The 14,213-nt window shown below is 36.2% G+C and overlaps 1 protein-coding gene across 4 annotated transcripts in view; it reads left to right on the top strand.

Moving 5' to 3' along the window:
• Nucleotides 1-14,213, top strand: part of MUSK (muscle associated receptor tyrosine kinase) — a 127,931-nt gene that overhangs the window by 110,558 nt on the left and 3,160 nt on the right. For all 4 annotated transcript variants that reach the window (XM_055269938.2, XM_055269936.2, XM_055269937.2 and 1 more), the window contains 3 exons: nucleotides 6,712-6,913; nucleotides 7,425-7,616; nucleotides 9,566-9,714. In XM_055269938.2, coding sequence (XP_055125913.1) covers nucleotides 6,712-6,913; nucleotides 7,425-7,616; nucleotides 9,566-9,714 — 543 coding nt within the window. The remainder of the gene's footprint in view (nucleotides 1-6,711; nucleotides 6,914-7,424; nucleotides 7,617-9,565; nucleotides 9,715-14,213) is intronic.

Here is a 14,213-nt window from a genome sequence, read left to right as displayed (position 1 = left end):
CAAAGAGTGTCTTGATTTCTGAGTAAACTCTAAAGAATATCACCAGCTCATTTAGAGGGGTCACAAAAGAGCTGTTAATCATTTGCTTATCTTTGCATTATTTTCTTCTTCCTTGAGCACAGGGACTAGAATTTTAGTAGTTTTTCTTTTTTATAATTTATTTGGCCGAAGTGAAACATCTTTTTGAGCAGGCAATGCCTTTGTGCTATTTACATTATTTGTCTGCTAAGCAAGAATTACACTATTCCTCTCTTCTGTGAGACTTCACATACTTTATTACAGAAACACTCAGCAGTGAATCTGTCTTCTATTTCAGAGCTTCTGTGGAGAAAAGGCTAATTTGTCTTAATAATTGAAATAATTACTTGCTATTCTCTTGAATTCTCTTTTTCCTTCCATCTTTGCTCTTTCTATACATATACATGGAGAATGAAGGACCCAATGAATGTACCCAAATCCATACTGATTAGTGTGATACATACATTATCTCTCTTAATACTCCCAATAGTTCTACAAAATTAAGTACTATGAACGTCCTCCATTTTACTTACAACCCAACATGAGAGAGATTAAGCAGTGTGTCCAATTTTACCCATCTAGTAAGGTGATAAGCCAGAATTTGAACTGAAATCTATCTGATTCTGGCTGTCTTCAGAGCCAGAATGTTATACCTGATGCATTTCTCTTATTACTAATGTTTCTTAAAAATTCCAAGACCTCATGTGTAATAAAGCTTAACTGATTGTTTTACTGATTCATTCTGAATAAATACCACTACCTTTTCACATTTGTTATAATTGATTATTCTTAAGAAGGTCCAATTGATAAAAATTTTATTACTCACAATTTTAAATCACCCAGGCCACTTGATGATTTGACTTTTTGTTAACATTTAAAGGAATACATGCTTTGTGTCCCAGATCATTTTTCTATAATGATCAGCTACCATTTTGCCCACAAATGAAATCATAAAGTGTCAGTGTCTCTGTGTGTGCATGTGTGTGTGTGTGTGTAAAACTCATGAATTATTTCATAATTTGAAATGTGGTTTGGGTAATTTTTGTGGTAATATTAAAGTTACAAATTCATAGAAAATTGGAGTTTAAAGTAACTTTAACAGTTATTTAATCTAAAGTCTCCCAAAATGAAAGAATCTTTTCTAGAGCATCTCTGACAGAAACATTCCCTTTTCCCTCCTGAACTTATTTCTCAATTCCTTTGTAGAATACATTAATTATTTCAACAATTTAGCTATGTAGAACTAAATTCTGGTTCTCTAGAACTGTTAACAACTGATCTTCACCCTATTTCTTTGATTTATTTATGACCTATATGACAGTCCTTAAAATATCTAGAGACAGGCACTCAATCTCTCTGTAGTCTTCTCTTCTTCACATTAAATATCTCCAATTTCCAACTTTTTCTTTTGCAACTGACTTCCAAAATCCTCACCTCCATGTTTACTTTTTACTGGCTGCACACAAGCTTGAGAATATCCAGAATTGAACACAAAGCACAGAACATGATCTGATCAGAATTGCAATGCAACCATATTTTCTGTGATAAGGCCTTGTTCTTTTATGAGTATAAACTCATGCTAGATGTCTAATAATCTCATGACATTAATAGCCCTTCTATACACATATGGGTTTACTGATTTCATTGATTTTCTAATAAATTTTCTACTAGACCAATCCAATTCATAATTATTGTTATTACATTCTTCTAGCATTTATAGTAATTTGTACTTTATATGTTTAGTTATTATGTTCTATGAGGCATAGTGATCCAAGACACTATTCTTTTTATATGAAGCTCTTTACCAATGTAAAATGTCACTCTTGTCTTGTTTTAGTGCTTTTAGCTTTAAATTTCTAGTATTAATAATGGTAATTTTTTCCTTGTATTTATGTTAACCTAGAACCTCTTTGTTCCTCTTTTATTTTTCTTTTCTTATAAACAACATATACCTGGGTTTACTCCAATCTGATAGCCATTTTCTATTAATAGGAGGATTTAGCCTGTTCATATTTTATATCACAACTGATATACTCTATTTTATCCCTACTATCTTAACTGTATGTTTTCTATTCGCTTTACGTTTTTGCTTCTTCTTTTTCCTTTTCTTTACTTGTTGCTGGTTATGTTTTCTCCACTGCTAAGTGAAAGTCAGACACCAATTCTTTCTACACATTGCAGTGCTCTATTTATTCCTCATTTCTGCCCACCCCATGGGACTTTCAGAATCTCCAGTGAGATCCTCAGACTCCTCGGCTCTTCTTCCTTACCTCCCCTAGTACTCTTAGGTTTCTCTTTGCAGAGTGATTCTCAATATTGAGTCTTATCTAGCGAATTAGCCAAGACTCCACCCATCACAGCCCATTTACATTTATCTTGAAGTCATTTTCTGATTCATTTGTTATTAAGAGTCTCTTCATGTATTTCCTTAGAAGGGAAAGTGTCTTGGGAGACAGAATCCCTGAAGCCTTGTACGTTACCAAATTGTTTTCTTTTATTTGGGTAGTTGAAAAGTGTATTAACTGGGTATGGAACTCCTGAGTGACATTTCTCTGGGTGGTTTATAGATGTGATTTCACTCTTTTCTAGCTTCTAGTGTTGGAAGCAGGTAGTCTGGTTTGAATTTATTTTTTCCTATAAGTAATTTATTCTTTCTATCTAGGTAGAAACTTTTCGATTTTTCTCTTTATCCATGTTATCTGTATGATGAAAATCCTATTTAATGATGTGCTATTGAACATCTCTTTCCAACTCCATGATAGGGCTTCATGTTGGGAACTTGAGATAATCTATGATGGGAATCTTTATCCCACGGAAATCAGGGTGGTAGCCAGATCTTTCTAATGCAAAAAGTTGATCATGCTATTCCACCTCTTAAAACACTCCTATGAGACCCTCCATTTGCTGCAGGGCGTAGTCCAAATTACTTAAATTGGTATACAAGGACTTTTATCACTAAACCTGATATCTGCAGTCTTACCTATAGATACTCCCCAACTCCAACAATGAAACTTCTAAGTGCACTTTTAGAAAGGCATCACATCTGCTTGGTTCAGATCTTGGTATATGCTATTCCTTCTTTATAGAATACTATCTCACTACTCTGACTCCATTCTACTCCCTTAATTCCCCCATCCCACACACACATTTTTCTTTTTTTCTTTTTGTTTTGAGAAGGAGTCTCATTCTTGTCGCCCAGGCTGGAGTGCAGTGGCGCAATCTCGGCTCACTGCAAGCTGTGCCTCTCGGATTCACGCCATCCTCCTGCCTCAGCCTCCCAAGTAGCTGGGACTACAGGTGCCCACAACCACGCCCAGCTAATTTTTTGTATTTTTAGTAGAGATGGGTTTTCACCCTGTTAGCTAGGATGGTCTTAATCTCCTGGCCTCATGATCCACCCGCCTCGGCCTCCCAAAGTGCTGGGATTACAGGCGTAAGCCACGGCCCCCATCCCACTCCTTTTTCTTAGTCTGTTCAGGTTGCTATAACAAAATGCCACAAACTGGGTGGCTTATACCACAGAAATTTATTTCTCACAGTTCTGGAGTCCAAGAAGTCCAAGATCAAGGTGCCAGCAGATTTGGCATCCGGTAAGGACCCATTCCTCATAGACATAGCTGTCTCCTCCCTGTGTCCTCACGTGGCAGAAAGGGCGAGGGAGCTTTCTCGGACCTCTTTTATAAGGGCATTAATCCCATTCATCAAGACTCTACCCTCATTCGTTTCAACATATGAATTTGGGGGAAAGACACAAAGACTCAGATCATCATAACCTTCAATTGGTTACTGGCCACTCACCATTTATGTTTAACTTACAGTTACTCACTCTAGAAAACCTTCTCAGTATGTCTAAACCTGAGTTAGTGCCAGCCCTGAACAAGACTCATAAGCATCGTGTTCTTACTACTCTTATAATGCTTGTTATATTTTCTTTTATTTCTCCATTTATTCACTTGTGTCTCGTGACAAGCAAAGACTTGTCATGTTCACCACAGTGTTCTGGATACCTAACAATCACTATTGATTTAGTGAATGCATTTACATATGGATGAATGAGTGTATAAACTCCTGTAGCGTTCAGAGGAAAAGAATAAAGACAGAAAATTGGTGAGAGAAGAGAAAAGATAAAAAGGAAAAAGAATGAATATTCAAAGTGATCATTTAGATCCAAAGAGATCATTGATGTAGTTCAAGGGAAGATCAGATCACATCAGAAGCAGTCATCAAAGAATAACAAAACAAAACTATCTTGAAGGAAAGAAATATTTAAATCCATAAAGCAAAATTATTGTTCCAACTATGTCATTTCTTGCATTAAAAAAAAAACTCACTAAATCATCACAGATTTTTCTTTTAACATGACAGTAAATTCTACTTTCTGATTCTTTTTAGAAAAATTAACCTTATATTTACCAGTGAAATTACACTACCAACTTTACTAATTACATTATATCCCCTCATGTGTTATATACGGTGTGAGATGCTCTGTAAACTCCAAATACAAAAAGTTATTTCTCCCTATCTTTTAATAATTGTTCCAACTTTATTATTAGCAGAAAGCAAAGCTTGTCAATTTAAGCCACCCCCTACTATCACCATCCACCCATCTTAGATCAAGAAAACTTGGGATGACTCAGTCCAAAGAGAATCAGACTAGCTTTCAAGTCAGTCAGAGAGGAACCTGGTCAGTCTGTTCAGTCCACCACTCCTGTGGTGCCGGATGAGGCATGCTGTCACTGATCTTGCACAGATGTTTTATTGCTGTGCTGATGTTCCTCCAGTTCCAGGTGCCTGCCTGAGTCACAGTGGTGACCAGGCCTGGCATCTGCAGTCTTCAAAATCACTTGCTTAGCCATTGGTACTCAGGGCATAATCACTGGGTCCACTTCCAGACTAAGAAGTCATACTTGGGCATCTCTTATAACCTCCAATTTTGCAAGTGTCCTATTTCAAATGCTTTAGGCATCTATTGCCATAAAGGTTTTATTTTGACTTTGTAATATGTTATATTAATATATCCCCTTATATTAAATCATTACTGTCTGACTACAATGTAGTCAGTTGCTAATATTTCATTTAGGATCTTCTAAACTTAGGTTGTATAATCTATGTATGCTCTTTTCTTCTGTGCTAACATTACCAGGTTGCGATATTAGTATTATAATAATTTCTAAAAAAATTTGAAAGACTTTTCTCTTACTGGAACATATTATAATATGGAAATTTTATCTCTTTCAAGACTAAAAGAATGTCTTTTATAGTGTGATGACTTAAAAATCTAGTTTCCTGCCTATGGCAATATTCATATTTTCTAATGCTTCAAATTTGATGATTAATATGTTCCTATCATTTTCCTTAAGGTGTGAAATATATAATTACAAATTATTTTAATTAACTTTGAATCTGTTATAACTTTTTTATCATTTCTAATTTTCTATGTTTGTACCTTTTCTTTTTAATTAAAATTCCATTGATTAGACTACTATATGAATATTTATAAAACTATTGATCTTTTAATTTTATTATTTGTGTTATGTGTATTCTAACTTATTAATTTCTGCTTGTGTATGGCTGTTACTTTATTACCTATTATCTTTTGTTTTCTGTAGTTATTGTTTCTTACCCAAAGTCTTGGGATAAATGTTCAGTTCATTTACTTTCATTCTTTTTTATCTAGTGGAAGGAGATAACACTATGAGTTTATCTTTGAGCACAACTTTGTCTAAATAAAATACACACTATTAAGAGGCTTGTGTCTAATCTATAACTATGGTTACACTCTACTTTTTGATCAAAAAGTCATTGATTTTTTTCTTTTTTAAAAATGTCCCATTGGATTTTATTTAATCTATTATTAATCGCACTTTGGCCATTAAGTAGATATGCATAATTTCTGCTTTTAAAATTTATTGAGATTAATCCACAAATATTTGAAAAGAAGATTTATTCTCTATTTTTGGGTACAAAGGTCATTCTTAGCTATTGAAACACTGTTGCTGATTATTTTAAAATACTCTGTATCCCTGTTTTTGTCTTTACTCAATCTGTTAAGAGGATTTAAAATGTGATTAATAAGGTTCCTTTAATGCATATACAATGGACTTTGTACTCTACAAATAGTGGTATGAGTATGGCATCTTTTGGTTTCAAAAAGTAATGCTGATTTTACTTGTATACATATCACATTGGCCTTTTAAATTGAAGTTTGACAGGAGTTCAGTTTTTAGACGAATTAACTTCTCATTTGTGTCCTAATATTTTCATTTTTCATCTTCTTTCATGATTTTTCTTCTGTTTGAAAACTGACAGTAAATGTGTATAAAAGCTCAGCTCTAGACAATCCTGATGTCAAGTGTAATTATGTGAAAATATTTTATTTGATAATTTCCATGATTTATGTCAGGTCACAGATACTATGATTCAGTACAAATGGCACCAGCCTAAGATCTACATTTATCTCAGAAAAAAAAAAAACCATTTCCTCTCTCTGAGTCTCATCTTTAAAATTCTATTATTCTATAAGCTGGATTTACTTACAACCAGACCTTACTGAACTTTATAGATAAATAACCAGGGAGAACCTGATACATAAATATATCCTTAACATGAAATTTATTTTACTGATTGTTTAAATACAAAAAATTGCTTCTTAAAGGTTTGAGAATGAATGAAATAATTATTGTTTACTTACAGCATTCCCACCAATGACGTCCTCAAAGCCAAGTGTGGACATTCCAAATTTGCCTTCCTCCTCCTCTTCTTCCTTCTCTGTCTCACCTACATACTCCATGACTGTAATAATCTCCATCATGTCCAGCTTTGCAATATTTGTGCTTCTTACCATAACTACTCTCTATTGCTGCCGAAGAAGAAAACAATGGAAAAATAAGAAAAGGTGAGATTCTAGTTTCAGCTAACCACGTGTAGTGATATCTTAAAGCCTTGTGTTTTATGGAGTTGGTATGACATGAGGAATATATATGACACTGCAACTCTCTAAATATATCCGTAGCCCTGCTTTAAAATTAAGCACCCCCATCATGATCTTTACAAATGTCAATGACTTTTTGGCATAGGATCAAATCAAATGCCCTAGGGTTACTGTTTCACAAAAGGTAAAATCTAAACAATAATTTGGAGGAAAATGGCTATTCCTTCTCCTTGTCTTCTCTCTCAGGCCCGTTGCCATTGCTGGCTTGGAGAGCTAAACATTTCTGAGAAAATGTGCCTTTTGACTCTAGACCAAACAAAATATTTTGTTGCTCTCAAAACGAAGGATCTTTGGCTGCCTTAGTATAACTTGTTTTCATTACTCTTAAATGCCATATTTCTTAGAATCTAAGTCTAAGTACAAAGATCTAACCTGCTTCTGAGCTCATTCCTGATCTTGCCTGTCTTGCCTGCAGAGAATCAGCAGCTGTAACCCTCACCACACTGCCTTCTGAGCTCCTACTAGATAGACTTCATCCCAACCCCATGTACCAGAGGATGCCGCTCCTTCTGAACCCCAAATTGCTCAGCCTGGAGTATCCAAGGAATAACATTGAATATGTGAGAGACATCGGAGAGGGAGCGTTTGGAAGGGTGTTTCAAGCAAGGTAAAGTTACCTTTGGAAAAAAAATCTCCATTGAAATATGTTATGTCTGAAAAGCTACCAAACTATTAGCTTGGTATATATATATAACATTAGCTTTATATATATATATACACACACACACACACACACATATATATATCAAGCTAATGATATAGTACATATATATGTACACTGTGTATATATACACACACACACAGTGTAATATACAGTATTATATAGTATTAATACAATATTATATAGTATTAATATGCTATATAAAATAGTTTTTATCAAGTTAGTTAATTCTGGCCAGGTGTGGTGGCTCGTGCCTGTAATCCCAGCACTTTGGGAGGCCGAGGTGGGAGGATCACCTTAGTCAGGAGTTCAAGACCAGCCTGGCCAACATGGTGAAACCCCGTCTCTACTAAAAATACAAAATTTAGCCAGGCATGGTGGTGCACACCTGTAGTCCCAGCTACTCGGGAGTCTGAGGCAGAAGAATTGCTTGAACTCGGAAGGCAGAGGTTGCAATGAGCCAAGATCACGCCACTGTACTCCGGCCTGGGTGACAGAGCAAGACTCTGTCTCAAAAAAAAAAAAAAAAAAAAAGAAAAAGAAAAACTAGTTAATTCTTTACATCATTAATCTTATTTGTATTGCATAATATACTTCAAATCTTAATTTCCCCTCTTTGCTGGAAAAGCATATATGGAGATAATATATTTTATTGCATTTAAAATAGGTAATTTATAGTAGATGTAAATGTACCTTCACTTCTACAATTTTTAAATTATAAGAAATTAGTAATATAGTTCAATAATATTTCCTTTTCAGGAAAGAATTTACCAAATATTTTTAATCATAATTTCTTACATTGTTTTAAATAATAACTCCTTACATTATAATAGAATGTGTAGATATTAAGTAGATATTCATGAAATGACAAACAGAAAAGGAATAAAAAGGCAAAAATTTATAAAACAATGAGCTCAAGAAAGGAGTATGTATTAGGGCCAATATTAGCCTATGTATCACCTTTGTGTGAACTGTAATAAAATACCCTCTCTGCTGCATGGATGTGGCTCCACAGACACACAGCTGAGCCAGAGAATATGAATTTGGTTTTAATCTCCAACTGGCACTTTGGCCTGGTGCTCTCGGGCAAGACACAACTTAATCTCCACTCATGGTGGCCCTGGCATAGAGGCTACATGAATAATGAAAATCTCACACAAATATGTCTTGGAAACCAAAATTTGCAAGGCACCACTTTAGGCTCAATGGAGGGTACAAAAATGAGTAAGCCATAGTTCTTACATCATGGAATTTAGATTCTGGACAAAGATTAAAAGGTTAGGATGTGGCCGGGTGCGATGGCTCACACCGGTAATCCCCGCAGTTTGGGAGGCCGAGGTGGTCATATCACGAGGTCAGGAGATCGAGACCATCCTGGCTAACACGGTGAAACCCTGTCTCTACTAAAAATACAAAAAATTAGCAGGGCGTGGTGGCGGGTGCCTGTAGTCCCAGCTACTTGGGAGGCTGAGGTGGGAGAATGGTGTGAACCCAGTATGTGGAGCTTGCAGTGAGCCTAGATCATGCCACTGCACTCCAGCCTGGATGACAGAATGAGACTCTGTCTCCAAAAAAAAAAAAGGTTAGGATGGCAATGATAATCCCATTGGGGGTGTATACTTTAGAATTCCTATAATTGGTAAATAATGCATCTTTCAAACTTCATTGTTTGAAATTGTTGAAAATAACACCAGTGATTTTTATTAGTTGACATCAAGGAGTTTTAAGTATGTTGTCTTTCTTTGATTCAGTAGCTCTGGGAAAGGCTGCATGAGACTTAACCAGCCTTTTACACATGGGAGGTGGGAGGATATGTATAAATGTGGGTAGGTATAAGGCGGGTATGTATGATGTCCATGATCTTTGGTTTCTTTTTCAATAAATGTATCTCTCAGGGCACCAGGCTTACTTCCCTATGAACCTTTCACTATGGTGGCAGTAAAGATGCTCAAAGAAGAAGCCTCGGCAGATATGCAAGCAGACTTTCAGAGGGAGGCAGCCCTCATGGCAGAATTTGACAACCCTAACATTGTGAAGCTCTTAGGTATGAAAAAACAAGTGAGGATATGTATTTCATCAGAAAACAGAGGCTTTTCAAGTTTTTCTTCCCTTGTTTATGCTTTTTCCTTTTCTCCTTGATCAGTGAGATGTTTCTGCTCCTTTTCAAAGTTAGCTTCTTCACCTTGGTCTATCCCAACCCTGTAGGACGATCACGGCTTAATGGATAATCCCTCTTTAAATTCATCACTTCAATTTGTCTCTGTCTTTGCTGCCTCCTTATTATTTATAAAAATGTTTAAAATGTCCCCATTGTAAAAAATTAATACTGCTTCTCCATCACAAAATTTATCAATATTGGAGTCTATATATTTTACTTATTTTGTTTCTCCTCTTTCTTCCCTAACTAGAATGTCATGAGCAGTGATTTGTATCTTTTCTGTTCATTGTTGAGTTCCAGTTTATTCCCAGATTCATAAATTCAACATAAATTTTACAAATATTTAGCTTGTATTAATTATACAGCAATTAATAAAACTTTCAAAAATCTGTGCTCTCGGCTGGGAGCAGTGGCTCACGCCTGTAATCTCAGCACTTTAGGAGGCCGAGGCAGGCGGATCACTTGAGGTCAGGAGTTTGACACCAGCCTGATGAATATGGTGAAACCCCATTGCTACTAAAAATAGAAAAATTAGCTGGGTGTGGTGGTGTGGGCCTGTAATCCCAGCTACTCGGGAGGCTGAGGCACAAGAATTGCTTACACCGGGCAGGCAGAGGTTGCAGTAAGCCAAGATCGCACCACTGCACCACAGCCTGGGTGACAGAGTGAGATTCCATCTATAAAAAAGGAAGAAAAAAAAAATCTGTGCTGTCATAGAGCATATATTCACTCTGTATCAGGAGACAGATAATAAAAAACACAAAAATATGGGATGCTGGATATCAAGTTCTACAGACTTTTTAAAATGTTAAAGCAGAGAAGTTGGAATGTGAGCTACAATGTTTGAAGACTTCAGTGAAAATATTACATTTATATAAAGACCTGGCAGAGGCAAGGGAATAACAGTGTGGATATCTTGAAAAAGAACATTCCAAAAAGAATGAGAAGCATTTGCAAAGGTACTGTGGCGAAAGCAGATGTGGCATGCTTGAGGAATAGCAAGGAGATGAATGTGGCTGGAGCAGAGTGAAAGATGGGGAGAGTTATCAAAGATGAGATCAGAGAGGTAGTGGGGGGGGGGTGGGCAGGTCCTGTAAGGCCTTATTAAAAACATTGTCTTTTAATCTAAGTTGGGAAACAAATGGAGAGTTTCAGCCAAGACATGACATGACACAACTCACATTTTTTCAGATCTTCTCTGGCTGCTTTCTTGAGCATTGCATGAAGGGAAGCAATAAAATCAGGAAGACAGTAAACAGGTATTGCAATGATGCAGCAAGAGAAGATAGTGGCATGGACCAGGTGATGGTAGTGAAGATCGTGAGAAGTGATTCTCTTTCATCTGTAATTTGAATGTAGAGCCAAATAATTTGCTGACAGACCAAATATGAGATGTGCAAAAAAAGAGAAAAGTCAAAGACAGTATGGAAGTATTTGGCTATGCAGATGAGTGAATGGAGGTGCCATTGGCTGAGTTGAGGAATACTCAGGAGGAACAGGTTCCTTTAGTGGAGAGAGTGGGAATTCATTTAAAGATGTGGTTTTCGTCCAGGCACCGTGGCTCACGCCTGTAATTTCAACACTTTGTGAGGCCGAGGCAAGCAGATCACCTGAGGTCAGGAATTTGAGACTAGCCTGGCCAACATGGTGAAACTCCATCTCTACTAAAAATACAAAAATTAGCCAGGCGTGGTGGCACACGCTTGTAATCCCAGCTACTTGGGAGGCTGAGGCAGAATTGCTTGAACCTGGGAGGAGGAGGTTGCGGTGAGCCAAGATTGTGCCATTGCACTCCAGCCTGTGTGACAGAGTGAGACTCCATCTGAAAAAAAAAAAAAAAAGTGTTTTTTGGCGATGCTTATTCAACATCCACATGATCCACATGAAGTTAAGGAGGCATGTGGGTATGGAGGCCTAGAGTTCAAAAAGGATGATCTGGTTAGACATGAATCCAAGGCTATTGTAGTATATAGAGTATTTAAAGCCATGAGGTTGGGCAAGACACCTAAGTATGGAAAAAGCAAGCCATAACAGAGAAGAGGTCCAAGGACCAAGGCCTGGAGCATTCCAGTATTTAGTGTGAGAAAGAAGAGATGAACAAGAAAAACAAACTAAAAACGAGCAACCAATGAAATAGAAATCAAGAGAGTGTGGTGTCCTAGATGTCAAATGAAGTATTTTAAATAGGTGAAAGTGAGCGTGTCATATGCATTAAGTCTAGTGAGAGAAGGACTAGAAAGTGACCTTGAATTTGTAAACACGGAGGTTCACTGGTAACCCCGAGAAGAGAGGTTTCTTAGGAATGTTGGGGGCAAGAAAAAACGTAAGTGAGCTCAAAAGAAGAGGAAGAGAAAATTTGGAGAAAAAGTATATACGACTTGTTTTGCTATAAAGGTGAACCAAGGAACATGGATAGAGCTGAAGGGGGCAGAAAGAGGCATGCTTCCTTTCATGTGGAAGTAATAGCACATTTGTAAATTAATGAGAATGATCCAGTAAAGAGAAAAATTGATGACAGTGTTGGCAAATAGTGGAAGTAACATCTTTGAACAGTGAGAGGGAATGGAATCTTGGCACTGTTGGATGGATTGGCCTTTGTTAAGAGAATGCTCAGATCAACCATGGTAATAAGAGAGAATTGGCTGGAGACTGTAGACAGTCTATTCTGATTGATTTAGTTTTCTCTGTGAGGTAGGAATCAAGATCTCATCTGAGAGTGAGGAATGGGAGAAGAGTTGAAGATTTGAGGGAAGAGAAGAAATAAATCGTCATCTAAGAAAATCCATTTTTACATAAAATATAAAATGGACTAGAGAAATATAGTATGATTGGCCAGAACATTAAAAGCTTACTTGAAATTAGAGATTACTCATTTAACATGAGACTGGTCAGCATGGTTGTGTATTCATCCAAATGCCACCAGATGGGCATAGACTCGTTAATGAGGAGTTAAATTTTACCAGAATTAGTATTTTGCCACACAAGTAAGTTGAAGTTAAATTGAGGCAAATAAGAGAGGTGTATGCAAAGGAGTGATTATTATGATTGATCAAGGAACTTAAGCTGTTTAAGGAAGGAAGACAAAACCTGAAGAAAGTAGGGATCATTATAGGATCAACAGATTAAAAGTTTCAGTGGGGTCAAAGGATTTTTAGAGTTAGGGCAGTCGAGGCAGTGAACTAGGGTGAAAAAGGGAGGAAGTGATGAACAGCAAATAGAGTAACTGAAAATGAGATTATGGGAGGTATACAAATGTATGGAATGACAAAGTCAGGGGTATGACAATGTGAGTGATTAGCTGAAGTTGGGCAGAGGTCTAAGGAAAGGAAGTAAAGTAATTTAGTGATCAGGATATCGGAAGGAATCTTAGCTAAATATTAAAATCAAGAATTTCTATAGTAGTATCTCGAATAGTTTCTGGCACATTGTAGGTACTCTATAAATATTTGTTCAATAAATGAATAAATGATATTCAGTACATGACAATTCATCTTGAAAATACTTCTTCCATTTCTTCAACTCCTAAACATTCATGTATTCATTCTTCATCACACAAAAATCTGAATCTGGCTTCTGCCCCCTGCCCTCCTTATTTACTTTCTCAAATAGTATACATTTATTCATTAAACAAACATATATACATGCATATTTTCAAGATTATCAAGCTATTCCTATTTCAAGTTTTCTTAAAATGTTGACTCTGTATTCATATACAGTTTATAACATTCTGAATTCCTGAAATTGATTCAAATAGAAACTATGTACAATTTTCCAATTTAACCACAGTAGCATGCTTAGACATCACTACTTGGAGTTTTCTCTCATTTTTATTGTCCAACAAGAACTGAAACTTATGTTGCCATTTGTTAAATGCTATATCTAAATTCCATTTGAATATCCAATGAACACAGGTTCTATTTTTTATCAAGTATACATAAGCAGTAATCATTCATGCAAGTGATTCCACTACTCTCATAGTTTCTTGGAAGTTAATCCCAAGTGAAATAAGATGACAACAGTGGAAGAAAGGGGAATTGGGAAAATCCATAAAATTCACTTGTATCAATACAAAAAATCTACTTTGTTTTATATATTTGAAACATCAGCCAGTTACTGAACATGTTTGTATCTTAAAAATTGATTCCCTTTTATTGAAATCCTAGTGGATAATGGTTTCGTTGTCATAAATTGGGAAAAATGGTATAATTAAAGAAATATGCAGAATTTTAGAATGGGAGTAGGCATTAAATATTGTAGACTCTTACGGAATATTCTGGCAATGGAGCAAACAGTAGAACAATCAGGTGAGATTATTCATCGAAGATGTCATGCTAAAGTTTAAAGACATGGCTTGGGCTAGGCATGAGGTTTTCTTATGCCCATCC

The sequence above is a fragment of the Symphalangus syndactylus genome, chromosome 3 (genome assembly GCF_028878055.3).
Source record: "Symphalangus syndactylus isolate Jambi chromosome 3, NHGRI_mSymSyn1-v2.1_pri, whole genome shotgun sequence".
Taxonomy (NCBI): Eukaryota; Metazoa; Chordata; class Mammalia; order Primates; family Hylobatidae; genus Symphalangus; species Symphalangus syndactylus.
Note: the sequence above shows the minus strand (reverse complement) of the source record. Positions and strands in the feature narration are given on the sequence as shown.